Source organism: Artemia franciscana, chromosome 18 (genome assembly GCF_032884065.1).
Source record: "Artemia franciscana chromosome 18, ASM3288406v1, whole genome shotgun sequence".
Lineage (NCBI taxonomy): Eukaryota > Metazoa > Arthropoda > Branchiopoda > Anostraca > Artemiidae > Artemia > Artemia franciscana.
The window spans coordinates 2,616,015-2,638,394 of NC_088880.1; the positions used below are offsets into that span (position 1 = coordinate 2,616,015).

The 22,380-nt window shown below is 35.3% G+C and overlaps 1 protein-coding gene across 2 annotated transcripts in view; it reads right to left on the reverse strand.

Moving 5' to 3' along the window:
* Positions 1-22,380, reverse strand: part of LOC136038500 (RNA polymerase II-associated protein 1-like) — a 138,704-nt gene that overhangs the window by 72,629 nt on the left and 43,695 nt on the right. For both annotated transcript variants that reach the window (XM_065721583.1, XM_065721584.1), the window contains exons 7-9: positions 11,936-12,624; positions 9,533-9,809; positions 1,350-1,475 (exon numbers count right to left, since the gene is read on the reverse strand). In XM_065721583.1, the coding sequence (XP_065577655.1) occupies positions 1,350-1,475; positions 9,533-9,809; positions 11,936-12,624 (1,092 nt within the window). The remainder of the gene's footprint in view (positions 1-1,349; positions 1,476-9,532; positions 9,810-11,935; positions 12,625-22,380) is intronic.

The following is a 22,380-nucleotide window of genomic DNA, read 5'->3' on the forward strand; positions in this document are numbered from 1 at the left end:
AGTTACGCCCTATTGACAACCTGCATATAGATGGTGGGCTCTGATCGCAGAGGGAGGCACTAGAATACTTTTGTTCTAACAAATGGGTAGTAAAAGAAAGGAAAAGAATACCAGGGGAACCCCAACTGTACAACTAAAAAGACCCTTTCGATTATTTATTCCTTCATTGGGCAAAACCTTCCCATACGTTACCCTTGGTTCTTAACCACACGATTTATAAGGAATGAACAGATAGAAGAAATAGAGTAACCAAATAGATTTCTCAGCCATTCAACGAAATAGAGCAAGGAAGAGAAGCATTTTCCGGGACTAAAACGGCCACTCAGCAAAGGCCAAAACGGCCACTAAAACAAATAAACTCACCTTAAAAAGAGCATGGTTCATTTACACATTGCAGAAATCCATACAGAAATCTGCCCGTATCTTTCCAAACGATGGCCCAGAAAACGCTACGTTTTAAGGCGAAGTTTCCAAATAAATGCATCAGCGTGATCATCCTCGAAAAGCTGTGCCTTTGAACTAATGTTTTAAGATCACGAAGTTTTTATGATCCATAGTCATGGTCTTACTCATTTAAAAACCTTGCCAAGAATCTGTCCTGGTTTGACCAAATCGCTGCGGAAAGCTGTAGAGTTTTTCAAGCACGAAAACGAACGGAATCTCCTCCCGGATTGCTAAATCTGGACGGATTTCCGCAATGTGTAAATCCACTATTAATTCGATTCACGTACCTAGTGAATGAAATAAAATTTGTTTATCGTAGATTTTGGGTGAGTAGCTCGATTTTGCAATCAGGATTTTTTGACTCTTCGATTTTTATTTCTGCCAATTTTTTATTTTATCTGTTTGTTATTTTGATTGTTTCCCGTGTTGGTTGGTTTCTAGGATGGTTCTCGGTTCAGATATTGTTAACCTGTATTCTTCTAACTTTTTCTTATAGCACTGAAGAAGGGAAGCATTTATCCTTCTGAAATATCCGTTTTGTTTCAACCAGTATTTTCGTTGCCCTTAAAAGACCCCGTTCTTCCATTTCTTTTCTTTTCTTTTTTTTGTGATGGTATGCCAATGTTGTTTAAAAATTATAAAAGCCATTAAAACATACTTGCAGTAGTGGCTTCAACTGGGGAGGGGGTATTACCCCCAAGTATTTTCTCCTTCTCCCCCCTCTTTAGATTTTGAAGAAAAAGCTTTTTTCTGTATTTTCACCTACAAATGGCTTTTTTGGTACTATTACTGAGGAAATTGAAGGAAACAAATTGCCTATTCTCTTCCCTAGACTTTAAGAAATGTATTTTTGTATATCTAATTATGTATATTTAAAATGTATTTTAAATAGCAACAATATTTACCGTTATGTCGGAGAAGTACGTGTCCAATTCATGTGTCCATTTGAGAGCAATGTTGATCACTAAATCTCCCAGCGGGTGAATTATCTCCCAACTGATGTCCGGTACAGGGACTGAAACTAAATGTTGCTAAAAACAAAAGTTGATTGTATTAAAGGATCTAGAATTCAAAACGCAGTATCCTCCCCCGTTGTAAAAGAAAAATTAGAAGCTTGAGAAACAACATTAATACTCTGTGTGTAGACACAATAAAAACAACGTAGACACAAAATATTGTGTATGCATGTTGCCGAGAATGTCAAAAATCTGGTTAATGCCAACATTCATCGGTGTATATTTGAAATTTCTTTTTCTCTGCTTGGATTCAATTAGCTTTGCGAGCTAGCTTTTTTCAGTCTTACGTGAGCTATGATAGTAAAAGATAGGTTAGGTTAGATTTGTTAGTTTAGGTTATGTTAATTCAGAGTAGTTTAGGCTAAATTTGGTTATAGATATTAGAAGTGGGTTAAAAACTTAACCTAAGCCAACATACCCCAAACTAACCTGACCAAACTTAATCTAACCTAACCCGTCATCATCAAACCTTGCATTAAATTGAAAAGTTGACTGGCAATACTGACTAAATACAAGGAGAAAAAAAGGTATTTCGGACACTCATTAATTTGCAGACATTTACGGTAACACATATATTGTGTATATACACAATACATATATAATAACAAATAATAAATAATATATATATATATATATATATATATATATATATATATATATATATATATATATATATATATATATATATATATATATATATGATATTATGTATAATAAAATAGCATTATTTTTCTCAAATAACGGGCCATTGAGCCCTTTGGGATATTGCCTTTGTTATTGCTCTCATTATTAGAACTCTACAAGAAGAGAAGACACTGAATCAAAAATCAAGTCAGCAATAAATGAAAGACAATTCACCGATGGAATTGGATAAGTATTCTTTGCTTTGCAATAGATTTTGCATGTCTGCAACCTCGATTTTCATCAGATTAAATAAAAAAAACAAGTTTTTTTAACTGAAAGTAAGGAGCGACATTAAAACTTAAAACGAACAGAAATTACTTCGTAAATAAAAGGGGCTGCTTCCTCATCAACGCCCCGCTCTTTACACTAAAGTTTGATTCTTTCTCTCAACTCTTCTTTCAAAACAGAAAAAAACTTTAGCGCAAAGAGCGGGGCGTTGATGAGGATGCAGCCCCTTTCGTATACGAAGTAATTTCTGTTCGTTTTAAATTTTAATGTCGCTCCTTACTTTCATTTAAAGAAACTTTTTTTTATTTAATTTTTGAACGTTTTGAATCAATGCATGTTTTGATTTTGGCTCTCCGCAGAGGAATAATTAAAACAAAATTTGCATATTTATTTCTTTTTTGGCTAAATGGCTTGATCATGGTTTTGATCGAATGATTTTGAGAAAAAAAGGAGCGGGGGAGGAAGCCTAGTTGCCCTCCGATTGTTTGGTTATTTAAAAAGGCAACTAGAACTTATATTTTTTTACGACTGTTTTTATTAGCAAAAGATATACGTAACATATAAATTAGCTTACGTAACGAACTTTTGTATTCTCAGGTTTTTATTCCATATAGGAGGGGTTCACCCCCACAAAAGCGGTCATCACTACCTCTGAATCACAAAAGCGGTAGAATAAATAATTGAAGTTACTAAAAATACTTTAGCGTAAAGAGCGAGGTATTAGGAGGAGGTGAGCCCCTCATATTGGCAATAATTTCTGTTCGTTTTAAGTTTAATGCTGCTTCTTACTTACAGTTGAAAAAAACTTCTTCATATTTATTTTTTCATTGTGTTTTTTTTAAATAATGCTAGAAAATCCTGCGCTCCCTTCATGGAAATTTTCTTCTCCCATGACAAATTCCTCCATGGAAAGTTCCCCCAGCATATACCCCTCTTCTCAAACCCCTCCCCCAACCGAAAAATCCCCCTGAAAACGTCTGTACACTTCCCAATAACCATTACTATATGTAAGCACTGGTCAAAGTTTGTAACTTGTAGCCCCTCCCACGGGGACTGTGGCGGAGTAAGTCGTCCCCAAAGACATAGTTATAAGGAATTTCGACTACGCTGAATAAAATGGCTATCTCAGTATTTTGATCCGTTGACTTTGGGAAAATAATTAGCGTGGGAGGGGGCCTAGGTGCCCTCCAATTTTTTTGGTCACATAAAAAGGGCACTAGAACTTTTCATTTCCGCTAGAATGAGCCCTCTTGAAACATTCTAGGGCAAGAGGGTCGATACGATCACCCCTGGGGAAAAAAAAAAACAAAAAAAAACAAACAAACAAACAAATAAACACGCATCCGTGATCTGCCTTCTGGCAAAACATACAAAATTCCACATTTTTATAGATAACAGCTTGAAACTTCTACAATAGGGTTCTCTGATACGCTGAATCTGATGGTGTGATTTTCGTTATGATTCTATGACTTTTAGGGGGTGTTTCCCCCTATTTTGTAAAAATAAGGCAAATTTTCTCAGGCTCGTAGCTTTCGATGGGTAAGACTAAACTTGATGAAACTTATATATTTAAAATCAGAATTAAATGCGATTCTTTTGATGTAGCTATTGGTATAAAAAGTCCATTTTCTAGAGTTTTGGTTACTATTGAGCCGGGTCGCTCCTTATTATAGTTCGTTACCACGAACTGTTTGATATGCGGACAGATTGTCTTAAATTGGATTGGGCGAAAATATTCATTGGGTCTTTTATATTCAGTTATTATTTCTGGCTGGTTCTTTAATGCAGTATTTTTTCAGTTCTTGTAGAGTTCACTTGAAAAGGTTAGATTTTGTTTGTCTTGTTTGTTTTTTTTTTTGTTTTTTTTTTTTTTTTAAGCACTGATGACGAATTGGCGGGGGTCCTTGTCGAAATATTTACTTGTATTTCGTCTTCAGATTTTGCTACTGGCTGACACAATCCTCGTTTTGTCTCACCTATTTGATTTCATTTTTCATTTATTATATCCTTTCTTTTCTTTGTTTCATACGTCATGTACACCCAGTGTTGTGTTAGAATGTATTTACTGAAATAAATGGAACTTGAATAAAAATAATAATTCTTTTGTTAGTATGTTACGTCGTTAAAATTTCATTTGTTGTTGGTGTAATTGAATGGAGCTTTCAGAATTTCTTCTCTATGCTCCACACTAAAATTTAATTATACATTTTATGATGTTACTTAATAAATATTATTACATTATTACAAAGTACTCTTATCATTTATGTATTTTATTATATATAAGTGTTTTAATATGTCTGGATTAGTCATGTTGATTTTACAACTGCTACTACTTTTGCTCCTACTAACTCGTGACACTACCACTCCACCTAAAGCTAATGCACTGGTAATCGATCTTATGTGATTTCACCCTCATTAGAACTTTACTTAAGGCACCTCCAAGATTATCAAGAGAATTTCAGTCCCCTTTTTGAATAGGTTAGACGCAGTTTATCTGAGGCTCGTAAACCCCACCCCAACACCACTATCAGCTGTAGGCTATTTAGTAAAACCATTCTGGTGATGTGGACCCCGACCTTACGAGTCCTGGGCAATTCTGCTTATACTGTGAATAGTTTTCGGCCGATGCCCCAAAACCCGTGAACGCGTTTGTATCCCGTCCTTAGACTGAAAAGTCACCTATTATCAAATGACTTTTATATTCAACGGTTCAAATGGTTATTATTATTTTATTTATGAATTAACGACGCTTCTTGACTACTAAGGTCCCTGCGTCGGCCCTGCAATGCATTCCTGCAGCGCGATTCGATCTCTGGGTCCCGTATTACCAAGCTAAGGTCAAATCCACTGCGCCAACACAGGACTTCAAATGGTTATTTTTAAATGGTTAACCATCTTCAAATGGATTTGGATATGTTGCACTAGAAATCTATACAACCAAGTTTTTGTTCCAAAATAAACTTTCTCATTGAGGTCCGTTAGAGCCATACTTACACTGAAAGTTTCAAGCCAATCTAAGAAAAACATTGTTTGGCCGTTTTGGGTTTGTCCTGAAATCAGCTATCAAGTGGTTTTTATCTTCAATGGCGCAAATAGTTATACGATGAGACATATCATAATACTAAATTTTTTATTTATTTTCTTTATGTTCTAAAAATTGACATCTAAATCTAAAAATCCAAAAACAGTGTGATTTTGAATATATTAATTAGTTTCTCTCAAAGTTCTCTACAATGAGGAGAGGGGGAGGTTGAATAGATCTCGAAAAGACTTTGATCCATATTTACCCTGAAAATTCTATGCCCATCAGAGAAAAATATTGTTTGGCTGTATTGGCTTTGTCATGAAGTCAAGGGTCTTCAGATCGTTTTTAACACGATACCTTTTAAGAGTAATTACAATGGAAAATCTGACATGAGTTAACCATTCACATGTTTGCGTAAGTGATGTTGCCTATATAGGAAGCAGTTCTTTTTTTTTCTTTTTTTTTGAATTTCACCTCTATTATTGAAACTGTTCAATTCTTCGTATTTTTTCTTTTATGTTTTGCTATACATAATATTTGGTGCATATGCACAATATTTTTGCACGAGTATCTAAAGATATAAACTCTAGGTAAGGCTTAGATGGTAAAATAGAAAAATATGAGATTTTTCACTCGTATTTGATATACATAGGAAGGCAGTCAGATCCAAGCAAGATTGACACCTTACGTATTTCAGAAGTATTTGGAACGACAACGAGTGGCTAATTGTGGGGCAGAAGTATTGCAGGTACCTTTCTGTTATAGCGCCTATTTTAAGTTCGTTATCCACTGACACACTGTAGAACCAGTTTCTTCGTTAGTTTCTTCGTTAGTTTCTTTCAGCTTAACGTGAGACAAGACAAAGAGAAATGACAGAATAGATGGGAAATATATAATTTGGGCTATATATTTGCTTATTGGGGGCGTGGGGGTAATGTATTTGGACAGTGTAAAGTTAGAAAACAATTCTTACTTCATAATATGCAAAATAGTTGTACCTAACATATTTTGCATGTGGAGCTCCTATAATTTCATCTCCACCTCCTAATGTACAAATATAAAGCCCAAATTTGCTTCTAAAGTATTATATTTTCATCATATTTTGTGATATTTGGTTAGGATTGGTGAAAGAAACAGGTTCTACTTAGATGAAGAGCTTAACACTAAGAAGGCGTTATAACAGAAAAGTACCGTATGACTTAAAAGGACAGCCAACACGTGAGTACATATGTACATCAGAAAGTATATAAGTAGTTTTTTGTATGACCTGTATCTTCAGTCAGTATTCTCAGTATGTACATTAGAGAGCATCTGAGTATCCTCCAGTATGTCCAGTATCATTAGTCAGCATTCTCAGTATGTCTAAATATCATAAATCATATGAGCATCTCCAATATATTCAGTATCTCCAGTCAGTATCTTCAGCATGTCTGAATATCAGAAAGCAGGTGGGCGTTCTCCATCATATTCGATGTCTCCAGTTAATCTTTCTAGTATATCTGTATATCACATAGCATGAGAGCGTTCTACAGTATATCTCGTATCATCAGTCAGTATTTTTAGTATGATTGTATATCAAAAAGTATGAAAAACTATTGATTATATCCGGCATTTTCAGTCAATATTCTCAGTATGTCTGTATATCAGAGAGCATGTGAACATTCTTCAGTATATCCAGCATCTTTTGTCAGTATTCTCAGTATGTGTATGTATCAGATTTTCATGTGAATATTCTCTAGTATGTCAGGTATCTCCAGTCAACATTATCAGTATGTTTTTATATCAGAAAGTTTGTGAGTTTCTCCAGTGTGTCCAGTCTGTATTCTCCGTATGTCTGTATATCAGAGAGCATGTGAGTATTCTCCAGTATATCCAGCATCTCCAGTCAGTATTCTAAATACGTCTATGTTTCAGAAAGCATTTGAGTATTCTCCAGTATGTCAGGTATTTCCACTTAATACCATCAGTATGTCTGCATATCAGAAAGTTTGTGAGTTTCTCTAGTGTGTCCAGTATGTATTAAATAAAAAAAAACAAGTTTTTTGAAATGAACGTAAGGAGCGATATTAAAACTTAAAACGAACAGAAATTATTCCGTATATGAAAGGGGCTTTTCCTCCTCGACGCTCCGCTCTTTACACTAAAGTTTTTTATTGTTTTAAAAAGTAGAGTTGCGAGAAAGAATCAAACTTTAGCGCAAGGAGCGGGGTGTCGAGGAGGAAAATAGTTGAAATTACTAAAAATAATTTAGCATAAAGAGCGAAGTATTTATCTCCTCCAAAATACCTCGCTCTTTATGCTAAAACATTTTTAGAACCCGTCATATGCGTAATAATCTCTGTTCGTTTTAAGTTTTAATGCTTCTCCTTAAAAAACTTTTTCATGTTTATATTTTCATTGTTTTTTTTTTAATAGTAATGCTAGAAAATCCTGCGCCCTTTCCATTGAATTTCTCTTCTCCCATGAAATATTCCTCCAAGGAAAAATCCTCCCATATAGCCCCCTCCCCTGAACCCCACACCCAAACCAAAAAATTCCCCCTGAAAACGTCGGTACACTTCCCAGTAACCATTACTGTATGTAAACATTGGTCAAAGTTTGAAACTTGCAGCCCCTCCCCCAGGGACTGTGGGGGTAAGTCATCCTCAAAGATATAGTTATTGTGGTTTTCGACTATGCGGAACAAAATGGCTATCTCAAAATTTTGATCCGTTGACTTTGGGAAAAAATGAGCATGGGAGGGGGCCTAGGTGCCCTCCAATTTTTTGTCACTTAAAAATGGCACTAGAACTTTTCATTTCAGTTAAAATGATCCCTCTTGCAACACTCTAGGACCCCTTGGTCGATACGAAGACCCCTGGGAAAAAAAAACAAATAAACACGAACCTTGATTTGTCTTCTGGCAAAAAATACGAAATTCAACATTTTTGTAGATTGGACCTTGAAATTTTTTCTATAGGGTTCTCTGATACGCTGAATGCGATGGTGTGATTTTCGTTAAGATCCTATGACTTGTAGGGGGTGTTTCCCCCTATTTTCCAAAATAAGGCAAATTTTGTCAGGCTCGTAACTTTTGATGACAAAGACTAAATTTGATGAAACTTATATATTTAAAATCAGCATAAAAGTCCGAATTCTTTTGATATATCCTTTAGCATCGAAATTCCGTTTTTTAGAGTTTCGTTTACTATTGAGCCGGGTCGCTCCTTACTACAGTTCGTTACCACGAACTGTTTGATTCCCCGTATATCTGTGCATCAGAAAGCATGTGAGTTTTCTCCAGTATGATCAGCATCTCCAGTCAGTATTCTCAGTATTTCTTCATATCAGAAAGCATATGATTATTCTCTAGTATATCCAGTCACTATTTTCAGAGCCTGAAGACAGACTACTTCTAATCTATCTAAAAAAGTCGAATTTGTCCATAGAGATATTGCAGCTCCATTTGGAACAATCTCCGAGGGAGATTATCCCAAAAAACCGGTCTGTTGATTCATTAAATAAAAATTCTACAGACACAATTCTAAGGGGAAAAAACGCAACAGCAAGTTAAAAATACTACAAAAACCATAGAACACCAAATAAAAGATTATTCAGATTAAAATTATTTTAATACAAATTTTCAAAGGACCAGGCCACTAAAAACTGAAGGCCTGATATGCCAACAGTAAACCATTTCGGTAGTTTTCCCCTTATAATCATGTCAGTTTAACTTCGGTTTAATAGAATCAACAGACCAGTTTTCTGAAGGATTTCTCAGAAAACCGGTCTGTTGATGTCAGTATCAGGGCAGTCTATTATCAATAAAGGAATCAATTTTCCCTTTTTGGATTGCTCTTTTAAACACTATTTTTCAGACTTTCTTTTTTTGGAAAGTTGGAAAATCTATATCAAGCCACTATCTTGTTGAAAACGCTTTATACAACATTTTTAATGTTCATGACAGCATATGTCAGTAACAGTGTAGTCTGCTATCAATAAAGGAAGCGATCCTTCCCTTTTTGGATGCCTCTTTTAAACACTTTCAGACTTCCCTTTTTTGGAAAGCAGAGAAACATATGTAAAGCCACATTCTTGACGAAAACTCTTTAAAAAATATGTTGGGCTTGAAAAAAATCTATTTTAGACAGCCTACCTTTTGTAGTTTGTTAAGCCTTTCATAATTTCCAGCTACCAAGATCATTGTTTCAACGAAAGACAACAGCGCCGCTCCATGAACATAGTTGAACATATTTTCAACCGTTTTCAAATTCAAAGAAACCCGGCTCAGGTAGAACATTAGATTTTTCATAATAATGGGAAAGAGGCCGCTACAGCTACTGGCTGTTAGACCATATGAGAGGAACGTCCGCCATGTGTTCAAAGCTTCAATACTAAGTCGTAAAGTATCTTGTATTGGAAGAACTGTTTCACTAGAAAAAGTCCCTAATTTTTAATAAAGTTAGAAAATCTTTAAGAATTATCAAAGACAAAATCACAATATTAATGTCGTTTAGCAGAAAAAACTTTCCCAACTCCAATAAAAGTTTCAAAATATACAAGACTACTATATAGAACACTATATAGAAACAAAATCATTAAACCCCGAAACACTTCGAGTTAGAAAAACTATCATAGTTATGAAAAATGTCACATTATTAGCAGCGTTTAGCAAAAGAAAGTTCCTAATTTTGATAGAGATTATACAAATTTAAAATATACGTAACAGTCACATCATGAAAGTTCATCAGAAAAAAACAAGAATTTAATAAAAGTTAGAAAATTTATAGAAATTATGAATAATAGAATCACTATACATGAGCGTCGGTAAAGGAAACATTAACTTTAATAAGGTTTTAAAAATCTATGATTTTTAAGAAAATAGAAGGTAAAGCCGCAATGTCAGCGGGTTTCAGCAAAAAAAGGTTACATAACTTGTAAAAAAAAAATGATTAAATAGCAAATCAGGACAAGAATGACGTTCAGGAAAAAAAATGAACTAGTGCAACAATATTAGCAGCGTTCAGCAAAAGAAAATTCCTAATTTTGATAGAGGTTATGTGAATCATAAAAATTATTTCCAATATAATTTAGAAAATTCATAAGAATAATGAAGCATTGAATCACTATACAGGAGCGTCAATAAAGAAAGCATTAGTTTCAACACGGGTTTAAAAATCAATAAAATATACAGAAGGTCGACCGATACTATCAGTGGGTTTCAGCAAAAAATACTTAAATTTAATAGAAGTTGCATAAACTGTAAAAACAAATATCAAAAACCAAATCATGATAAGAGTGATGTTTAGCCAAAAAAAAAATGAATTTTAATAAAAGTTAAAACATATTATTAGAATTATGAAGAAAACAAATCACTATTAGCTATAGGAGTGCCAATAAAGGGTTAGAAAATTTATAAGAAATATGGAAGGTCGATCCACAACATCAGAAGCTTTCAACTGCGAAAATTCCCAATTTTCATCATCGTTAGAAAATTCATAAGAATCACGAATCGCTACATAGCAGCATCGAAAAGTAAAATAACTAGTTTCAATAAGGGTTAGAAAGTTAATAAGAACTATAAATGATCAAATCATGATATCAGAAGCGTCCAGGGAAGAAAAATCCCAATTTTTTAAAGGAAACATATAAAAGATAGCAAAAGTTTTGACCAATTCAAATCGAAATCTAAATTTGAAATTTAAAAGGCAATTTGGCAACTGACCTGATTTTTCAAGTTCAAACTGCAAATGTATAAGGAGATATGACAGTACCACTTAACGCATCGCAAAATTTTACACAAAAATGGTACAGCCATCTCCATAAAATGCCATCACACCTATTTGCAAAAACCATGCGGGATTTTAACCCCGCAGAAGCCGGCTGGAAACGACACTGCGGCAAACCGAAACATCGATAGTCCGATAGTCGTTCAAAACATCTGAAGTTGGCAAACATCCATGTGCACGATGCGCCAGCGTTAGCTGCTGATCGCACCAGTTGTAGGAGGCTGACATCACTCTCTACGCTGAGCCAGGCCCGGCAGGAGACATAAGTAAAGTAAATAAGTAATACTTTTGATACTCCACCTCCCTCTAAAATTGAGAATAATTCTTCCTTTGAAAGATAAAAAGCAGAGCTTGACCTTAAATGACCGCTTCATAAAGCAGAGGTTGTGAATTTTTACTTCTTTTTCAGGAGGTTGATAGTCATTTTTAAACATTTTTAGAGAATTTTGTCAGTTTCAGAGGAAAACCATCTGTTTTCTCAACATTTCTCAACTAACCACAAAACACTCGGTGCGTCCGTATTTAACTTAAATGTATTCTGTTGGATAAACCGCTTGACTATTCCAGCTAAGCCATTCATAGGCTCCACTAACTCTATTGTACACGTTTAGAAATAGCTAAAACGTTAAAAATAACAATATATAAACGATAACATATAAATAATAAAAATATAACAATAATAATATTAATAATAGTATAATAATAATTTAAATAAAAAATAAATAATGATAATAATTATAATAAATATAGCTAAAGATAATCATAAATACCTTGGTTCAATCATTATATAAGCAGCAATGGAATCTATTATTGGGTATTTGTGTACAATCCGCTTTGCAAGGTGTACACCCTTCGCAGCGATAACACGAATCAACCTGATGGCTTGACGGAGAGGAACACCTTTCACCTTATCAAGAAGCTTCGGTTTAACGTCGGGCAGTAGTCTTTGCGGTGGTAAGAAATCAACAAAAATCACATCAAGAAGGCCTTCACATTCAAAGATAGCAGTCGAACTCTCTAACGAATGTCTAGCAATCCTGATCAAAATATCAATCGCAGCGAATACCGAAAGAGCGTGTAATTCAAAGTTGTTCAAAATATATCTTAATCTTTCAAGCAAGTTCATTCTAAAACAAGCTCGTACGACGTCTATTTGTAATATCTCAACATCTTTCAATTCTTCTCCTTCTTCTGTAAAATGTTTCTTACTCGTTTCTTCTATATCAATAGATGTTGGAAGTGATGGCTGTTCGATGCCCCGTTGCCAAGTAACAACTCTGTCAAGACACAGTTCGTCTGGCTGATTGGATAGAAGGGCCGAAAGAGCAATGAGTGAGCTAGAGATGACTGAATCATTTTGTTCATCTAAATTTATTCGTAGAAGAACAAGCAGACCACCATCCAAAAGTTCTTTCAGCAATGTCTGATCGAATATACCATCAAAGATGCCTTCCTTATTCTGAAAGTTAAATGTTCTGATAAGGCACAGAATGATGATAAGAGAAAGAAATGAGCACTTCACGAACCGATTCAACTATAAGGGTCAACTGTAATTGAGAATATAGATAACCAAGTTAGCGTGTCTATAAAGCTGGGACAAAAACATGTGAAAGGGGAGGCTTAATGCGTCGAACCTTCCCACTTGGTCTTAAAATCTGTTTTACCTTATTTGCTTTTTTGCTTTTTTCCAGATTTACTGAAAATCTCACAAAATTTGAATGACTTAGCCTTTTCAACAAACTTTTTAAATGCAAATATCCATTAGTCCTTAAAATCCCATAAATATGTCCATAACTACCAGTTATATATCCCTATCTACATACCTTTGTTGGTCATAAGTATTTCATCATCGCACATAAAATTAAGAAAGACATTAAAGTTTCAGGAAATCTATAATTCAAGCTAGAATATAAATAGCCCTTAAAATAGATATATCTTATTTTACAAAAATAAATCTACATGGATAAATATATGCTGAATATGAATATGTCCCTAATACTCGCCTAAACATCCCTAGCCAGTCGGATAAAAAGGAATTCCTGTGAATCTTTTCTGGTTATTAGTCTTTTTTAGTCATAGAGTTTCATCAGAGGAATAAGAATTATGGTTGTAGGAATCGCTGCAGCCTAGTAAATAACGAACCACGGTCCGTAGTAATCAAAAATTTTAAATACGACTTTAAAACAGAACTGTCTAGTGTGAAAAATTAACATTTGTAATTTTTTCAGGAATGGTAGCTATTATTTCAGTTAGTCTCAATAGTGTATTTTTTTACGAGAACAAATGTATGGGAATTTTGAAAAACAGCCTGAAACCCCTCAAAAATACTGTCAGATCAAAGCAAAAGGGCGCCATGGGAATCTCCATTGCCGGAAACCCCATACAGAAAACCTACCACCAACTACCTTACCAACAAGGAAAATCACTTTTGGAGGCGTAGCAATGATGTATTTTTTTTTTCATGACAGGGGCACTAGAACATCATTGAGAGCTGTGTAACGACTCATTCGAAAAGGAAATTGTTACATATACGTGCTTAGGTACCAGAACTCGATATTAAAATAAATATAATTTTTGAAAAAATTCGATCTTCCTATGCAAGATGATTTCATATTGGGTATGGCAACTTCGAAGCTAAATCAATTCTGTTAGTAGCATCTGAGTTGGTCAAGTAAGGCAAGTGACATCAAATTCCCAACTAAATCTCAGTTGTTATTACCATAAATCATCATCAATTATGAGATATAGAAGAAGCAAGGCTCCATTTCCATCTCAGATGATTGGCCTCTCATTTTCTGTTGAGTCTGCTGTTGGAAACTTCAGATAATGCAGAGGTTACCATCTCCTCGCTCAATTTAGTCAAATCCTTAGTGACAGTTTTGAGTAAAAATTCTTGCCTGATTCTGTGGTTGACAATGGGCTTGTACAGCATCTTTGAGTTACCCTGTGTTATTCTTTGATTGGCCAGGTGTGAAGAGCTTTTTCCAGCTATTGTCGGCATGCTTGCATGTTAGTAGCCCATTACTACGCTGGCACTGGAAAACTGGAGATGCAAACTCGTACTGGATGATTTTAGACCAAGTCCCGACAAAATACTTTTTGGACGCCTTTTTCTGCTTCTACATTCTACTGTGCCACAGGTTTGCAGAAGGGACTGGCAATAGAGATTTCAAAGGCCATAACAGGTCTTACAATTGACTTGCATGGTTTCAAAGAGATTTTGGTTGATAGACTAGTTATGCTTGATATACTGCCTCCAATACATTTGAAAGTTAAGAGTGAAATTATGACTTGACAGGCGCGGTAAATGAGTAAACTTTAAATCCTCTATCAAGGATCCATTGGAGGGAAGGTTTGGTACCAGAAACCGCGCTACTCCCGCTCGATTAGCATATATTAAAGTTGTTGCGGTTAAAAAGCATCTAGTTAGATATGGGTCTCGGTAGGGTGGCATCACCTAACGCTTATCACTGCCTCGATCAGAAAATCCCTTGGCTCGTTCAGGGTGCTCTTAACTGACGTATAAAACCAAAAAAAGAAAGGATATAATAAATGATTAAAAATCAAATAGGTGATAAAACGAGGATTTGTCACCCAGTAGCAAAATATGAAGAAGAAAATCGAGCAAATATTTCGACAGAGACCTCTGCCAAGTCGTCCTCAGTGCTAAAAAAAAGAAAAAATAGCCTTCCAAAGTTGTTTTTGTTGTTGTTGTTTTTTTTTTGGGGGGGGGGGCTGAGGGCGAATTGCCTTGTCGATATATTTACTTGATTTCCGTCTTCATATTTTGCTACTGGCTGACGAAATCTTTGTTTTCTAACATATTTGATTTTTTTTTCATTTATTATATCCTTTCCTTTCTTAGTTTCATACGTCATGAATAGCCAGTGTGGTTTAGAACGTTTTAACTGACTGTCCTGGGTGGCCAATACATTTATTTTAAGCACGTTAGAGTGCTTAAAGTAGGTACACCGTGCCTGAATCTGACAGGATGGAATAGAACCTCGAGCTCATAATATTGGTTTTCTGAACTTGAGGTAATGGATAACAGAGGCATCTTATAAAGAAAAAACCACATGCAATGAGGCAGCAGTACCTTAAATATGACATCATATCAAGGAGTAGCAACTTTTCAAAAAATACATCTTCTATATATATAAAAATAAGTTGTCTGTCTGTGGATCAGGAGACGTCATGTTTCTGTGTCGACTGACATCATGAAGTTAGTTGTCGTCATTTTTGCTATGACGGTGACGTCATTAAAGATATTTAAGACATATATGTTCACGTAGAAATCTATTAATGTTTAAGTTTAAAATGACTGATGAACTTATAATTTCAAAAGCCGATGAAGATGCTCAAAGAGTCTATGCCAAAAAACTTACTGCTGATAGAGAAAGTCAGAAAAGAAAGCGTGCCGAGGAATCAAAAGAACAGCAAGGAAACAGGCTTGAGGCTAAAGAACGCAAAACCGCGCAGTTAGATGAAGATCCACCTGGACAGCGAGAGTCAAAACATATCAAAACTGAAAATGATAGCGATGATGATTGGGTTTGGGATTTTGACTTGGATAAGGTCATCAATGCCTACCAGATTTTAGTTAAAAAAACAAAGGTTCGGCGATATGTATTTCATAGTGAAGCTGAAAAATAAAGAAGAAAAAGAAAACTGAAAAAAGAAAAAATGTAAGAAAACTAAAAAATACTAAAAAGAAAAAACACTCAAAGAGAAATTACAGACCGGGACACAAATGACGACCGGGAAAGAGGGAATATAAATAACGACCGGGACACTCAAAGAGAAATTACAGACTGGGATACCGGGACACAAATGACGACCGGGACACAGGGAATATAAATGACGACCAGGACTCAGGTATTTAAGAATATCGTTCAAAGACAAATTTTTAATTGTAAGAAAACCGTTGAAAGAGAAATTTCTAATTGTAAAATGACTGAAGAACCTACAATGGCAACACCCGAGGAAGCTGTTCAAAACGAATGTATTCAAGCACGTGGAATACTAAAAATAAAGTATTTGAACGTCGAAAACAGGGTAAGTCAGTCGACGGCCAACCTACCATCTTCAAAGATACCACGATAGGAAGACTCTACACCGTTCACCCCAATCAACATGAATGCTTCTTTCTACGCCTGCTTTTGGTGAATGTACCCGGTCCGACATCCTTTGAGTATTTGAGAACTGTAAACGGTACTATACATGACACTTACCGTAATGCATGCCAAGCTCTGAATTTATTGGAGAATGACCAACACTGGGATAACTGCATCAGTGACGCGTGCGAAACGTCAACCCCAAGTCAAATTCGTGCATTGTTTGGCATCATTTTAACAACTTGCTCTCCATCAGCTCCTACAGAGTTATGGGAAAAATATAAGTCAAGATTCGAGACCAGGCAGTCCTTTACAAGTCAGTCGACACAGTTTTGGAACCAAATGAAGCTGTTAATTATCCATCTGAATTTTTAAATTCCATAGATCTTTCAGGGTTTCCACCACACGTGGTACAACTAAAAATAGGCGTACCAATAATACTTTTAAAAAATATCAACCCACCAAAGCTTTGCAATGGCACGCGACTTGCCGTAAAAAAAAACAATGGAAAACCTAATAGAGGCCACAATCTTGACAGGGCCTTTTGAGGGTGAGGCTGTTCTTATTCCTCGCATTCCCATGATTCCAACGGATCTGCCTTTTCAATTTAAAAGATTGCAATTCCCAATTCGATTAGCATTCGCAATCACCATTAACAAAGCTCAAGGTCAATCATTAGAAAATGTGGTATAGATCTTAATACTGATTGTTTTTCCCATGGACAATTGTACGTTGCATGTTCGAGGGTCGGTAAACCTGACAATCTATTTATATGCAGCGACCATTGGACAGCGAAGAATGTTGTATATTCGCAAGTTTTACGCAGTTAATTTGTATTGTATCTATCTATCTATCTATCTATATAAAAACGAGTTGTGTGTATGCATGTTTGTTTGTTTGTAAAAAGAGCGTTTGCATATGACGTCATTATTAGTACATACGGCTTTGTATATGCACAGACAATGGGAAAGCCAAGAATGTTGTATATTCGCAATTTTTACGTAGTTTAACTCCTGCAGACGAAATGAATGCTTGCCTGAAAAATTCTAATTTATGGGCACACGTAAAAATATTAAAATTAACTACAAATATGCGTGTCCGATTGCAAAACGATGACTCTGGTCAAACATTTTCAGATCAATTGCTGGCAATTGGAAACAGAAAGCTCCCAGTAGTGGGAAAGCCAAAAATGTTGTATATCCGCAATTTTTACGTAGTTTGAAACACATATATAAATCTATCTATATTCACAGGTGGGACACAGGGACACAACTACAATGGCGCGTAACTAATATGTCGCGTAACGACTTACGCGCGCGGGGGGGCTTGGGGGGGCGCGAAGCGCCCCACCAACTAGGTGTTGGGGTGGCGCTAAGCGCCACCCCAACAGCTAGTATGTTGTATTATCTTGTCAAAAGATATGTGTGTTACATCACCTTGTATATGATGCAGTTGTTTTTTTCAAAAACTACACTAATTTTAATGATTGTGTTCAACCATAAGTGATGTCATTTATGGCTGTAATCTACTTTATATGGCGTCATTACAATATATCCCTTGACAAGAGATACGTGTGTTATATCATCTTTTATATGAAGAGGGACTTTTTTTGTCACAAATTCAATTTTATTACCATATTAATTTTTTAATTACACAAGGCTCTAAATATGGCAATTTCCCTTAAAATGAGCCGCCAAACAGCTAATCATGATGTTCCAGTGCCCTGCTAGCGGTGAAGAAAAAACTAAGAATAAAAAAAAGACACATCAGCGCTAACCATCCAAAAAGTGATTTTCATTGCTGTTCCAAGGTTTTGGGCTTCAAATTTCCTGAGTTGGGTTTGAGACAATGGCGATACGAATTATACACTGCTCGTTACGATTCAACGCCGTTTTCGAGGATTTTCAAAATATTTCTTCAAAATTCTCATAAATTTGTATCAAAATAACATTTTACTATGAAGACTAATGGAAATAAATAGCTATTGTTCCTGAATCAGCTATAAATGATTATTTACTAGACGGTTTTTAAAACGATTTCAAGTTTTCTTTATTATGGGCCGTGGTTCGTTCTTGACTAGATTACAGCTGTCGCTACAGCCATTGTTACCAGAAACAGCTTTTTTGCTACAAGAGAGCACTCGAAAAGTTAAAAAAATTAGCTGAATATGAACAGCTAGGCTTGCTAGTGATAAAATGCTGTAAAATATCCAAATAATATTCCTTTGTGAAAATACTTGCTAAACAATACACACTGGTTTTGATCTTAACAGGTCAAAGGCAGATAAAAGACTCTCTTAATACTATAATTTCGAAACAATTTCTTTGTATCACAAATATACTTTCGAAATAATTTCTTCGTATCCGGATTGCGACTCCGAACGACTTTGTTGGTATCAATGATTATATGCTTTGTTGCTTCCTCATAACTTGGAGGACTGGATGCAATATCATAATTTGGAGGATCATGTTTGTCACTCATTGTTTGACAATATTTAATGTTAATAGACTCTTTCTAACTATTTTAAGGTTTTAAAACCAAACCTCATATTCAAACCATCCTTATTTATTTGCTGATAAGATTAAAGTAAAGAATTTTTTCGGATTAATTATTTTTTTAAACATAAATTTTTCTCGCTTTTTAAACTTAATGATTTTTGCATATAAGCATGAATTACTGAAAGTTTTTTTTTATACATAACTGCCTTGCTTTTGTACACCGTAAGATACTTTTTGTATGTTATTATTAGTTAGTTCAGTCAATCTTTGGCCAATCCAGGTAAAACTACAAAAAATTTGTATCTAGGGCTAAAGCAAAAAAAGTTACAACAAGTCTGTCCTCTTTCATATTCTGGATCAACCATTTGGCGAACGATAATGTAGCCCAAATTCGCCCAAAAACTGTAGTTTTTTTTTACCTCCTCGGAATTTTCACACAGTCCACCCATTTTCCCTCATAAGATAAATTTTCCACCAACAAACAAGGTTCAATCAGATTTATCTAATAAAAAAAGAATTAAATTAGACTACGCTTCTCAGTGACAAAGCACACGTTAACCATAAGCAAATAGGAATAACAAATAAGGATTCATACTGCTTTACCCCCCCCCCCACGCCCCTTGTTACTTTAGCTTATAGTCGACTCCTACTCAATAAAGTATACATCTGCCACTTCTAGTTTTTGAAAATGCCGACTTGGTATTTTCAAACAGTTCGTGGTAACGAACTGTAGTAAGGAGCAACCCGGCTCAATAGTAACCAAAACTCTAAAAAATTGAATTTTGATATCAATAGCTACATCAAAAGAGTTGCATTTTAATGCTGATTTTAAATTTATAAGTTTCATCAAGTTTAGTCTTACCCATCAAAAGTTACGAGCCTGAGAAAATTTGCCTTATTTAAGAAAATAGGGGAAACACCCCCTAAAAGTCCTAGAATCTTGACGAAAATCACATTATCAGATTCAGCGTAACAGAGAACCCTACTGTAGAAGTTTCAAGCTCCTATCTACAAAAATGTGGAATTTTGTATTTTTTTGCCAGAAGACAAATCACGGGTGCGTGTTTATTTGTTTGTTTTTTTTTTTTTCCAGGGGTAATCGTATCGACCAAGTGGTCCTAGAATGTTGCGAGAGGGCTCATTCTAACGGAAATGAAAAGTTCTAGTGCCCTTTTTAAGTGACCAAAAAATTGAAGGGCATCTAGGCCCCCTCCCACGCTCATTTTTTTCCTAAAGTCAACGGATCAAAATTTTGAGATAGCCATTTTGTTCAGCATAGTCGAAAACCATAATAACTATGTATTAGGGGATGATTCACTCCCCCAAAATCCCTGGGGGAGGGGCTGCAAGTTACAAACTTTGACCAGTGTTTACATATAGTAATGGTTATTGGGAAGTGTACAGAGGTTTTCAGGGGGATTTTATTTTGTTTGGGGGGTGGGTTTGAGGGGAGAGGGCTATGTTGGAGGATCTTTCCTTGGAGGAATCTGTCATGGGGGAAGAAAAATTCAAGGAAAAGGGCGCATGATTTTCTAGCATCACTATAAGAAAACAATGAAAAATAAACATGAAAACGTTTTTTTCAAATGAAAGGAAGGAGTAGCATTGAAACTTAAAACGAACAGAGATTATTACGCATATGAAGGGTTCTAAAAATACTTTAGCATAAAGAGCGAGGTATTTAGGAGGAGATAAATACCTCGCTCTTTATGCTAAAGTATGTTTAGTAATTTCAACTATTTATTCTACGGCCTTTCTGATTCAGGGGTCATTCTTAAAGAATTGGGACAAAACTTAATATTTAGTGTAAAGAGCGAGGTATTAACGAGGATACAAACCCACTTGTATACATAATAAGAATATAAGATTATGAAAGTTTGTTACGTAAGTTGCTAATTTATATGTTACGTATATTTTTTACTAATAAAAACGTTCGTTAAAAATTAAAAGTTCTAGTTGCATTTTTAAGCAACCGAAAAATTGGTGAGCAACTAGGTCTCCTTCTCCACCCCTTATTTCTCAAAATCGTCTGATCAAAACTAAGAGAAAGCCATTTAACCAAAAAAAGAATTAATATACAAATTTCATTTTAATAATTTATGTGCGGAGAGCCAAAACCAAACATGCATTAATTCAAAAACGTTCAGAAATTAAATAAAAAAAATTAATTTTTTTAGCTGAAAGTAAGGAGCGACATTAAAACTTAAAACGAACAGAAATTACTCCGTATATAAAATGGGTTGTCCCCTCCGCAATCCCTCGCTCTTTACGCTAAAGTTTGACTCTTTGCCACAATTCTACCTTTTAAAACAATTAAAAGCTTTAGCGTAATGAGCGAGGGATTGCGGAGGGGACAACCCATTTTATATACGGAGTAATTTCTGTTCGTTTTAAGTTTTAATGTCGCTCCTTACTTTCAGCTAAAAAAATTATTTTTTTTTATTTAATCATTAAAAAAAAAACGAAAATCAACGGTTTGAACTATTTGTATTACTTCAGTCCCTTGAGTGTAAATTAACTCACGTGACCTTCCGAGATTATAGAAGTTGCAAAAAAGTGAAATAATTGGAGTATTATTTATGGACTAGATCGCTTGTGTTTCAATAGACGCTTGCTGTGTAAAAACCTGTTTGACGGGTTTTTGTCACGAAATTAGACATTGAGCTTCTGGAAATTAGACATTATCAATTTTGCGATGTCTTACAGTGTTAATGACGTTGCGTTTGGTAAATTCTACGGCTATCCTTTGTGGCCTGTTCGAATAATTGGTATAACTGCATCGAAGAAGGGAAAATCTGATCAAGTATTTTGCAACGGATCACACGAAAAAGCATCACTGAGTAAGGGATTCATTTTGCCGTTCGAAGAGAATTTCGCCGAAGCTTCAAAAAAAAGGACAAGGTCGTTTTACTGAACTGGCCACATATCCCGAGGTGTGTTAAGAAATAATGCGAATCGCTGGTGCTGTTTCGACAAACAGTGAATCTTCACCCTCGTCTACCCAAGTAAACGCGTAGAGTGAAATTGCCAAATTGAAAGATATTCTTCGTCAGGATATTCTCAACCAGGTGATTGAGAAACGTTCAGGCGACAAAAGTGTGATGAGTGAACAAGCAATTAATACTACTGTATAATACATATTGTATCTATGATACAATAACTCTCGTTACAATTCGAAATTTGCAAATATTGAAAAGATGCTCAAGGGGCTTCAAGCTCAAATAACGGTGCTGAAAAATCTAGAATGCCGTAACGACGATTTTGGAACAGGGAAGAAGATCGAACGTTATTCTAGCCCATGGACTGTCTCAGATAGGTCGAGAAACACTGCTCAATAGCGTCCTAGAACTATTCAATACTAATATGGGGATCCGTGTGCTGGCTAGTGACATCAAGTCAACTGAACACTTACGTACTCGAGTTAGTTCAGCGGAGAATGTTCTCCCTCCGTCCTTGTCACTTTTTAGTCATCTGATTACGCAAAGCACGTGTTCATGAACAAAAAGAAGCTGGCCCGATCGAAAGTATTTATATTCGAGTATTTAACATCAAAACTCAAGCAACTGCTGAATCTGGCACGTGACAAATGGGGAGTTAGGACAA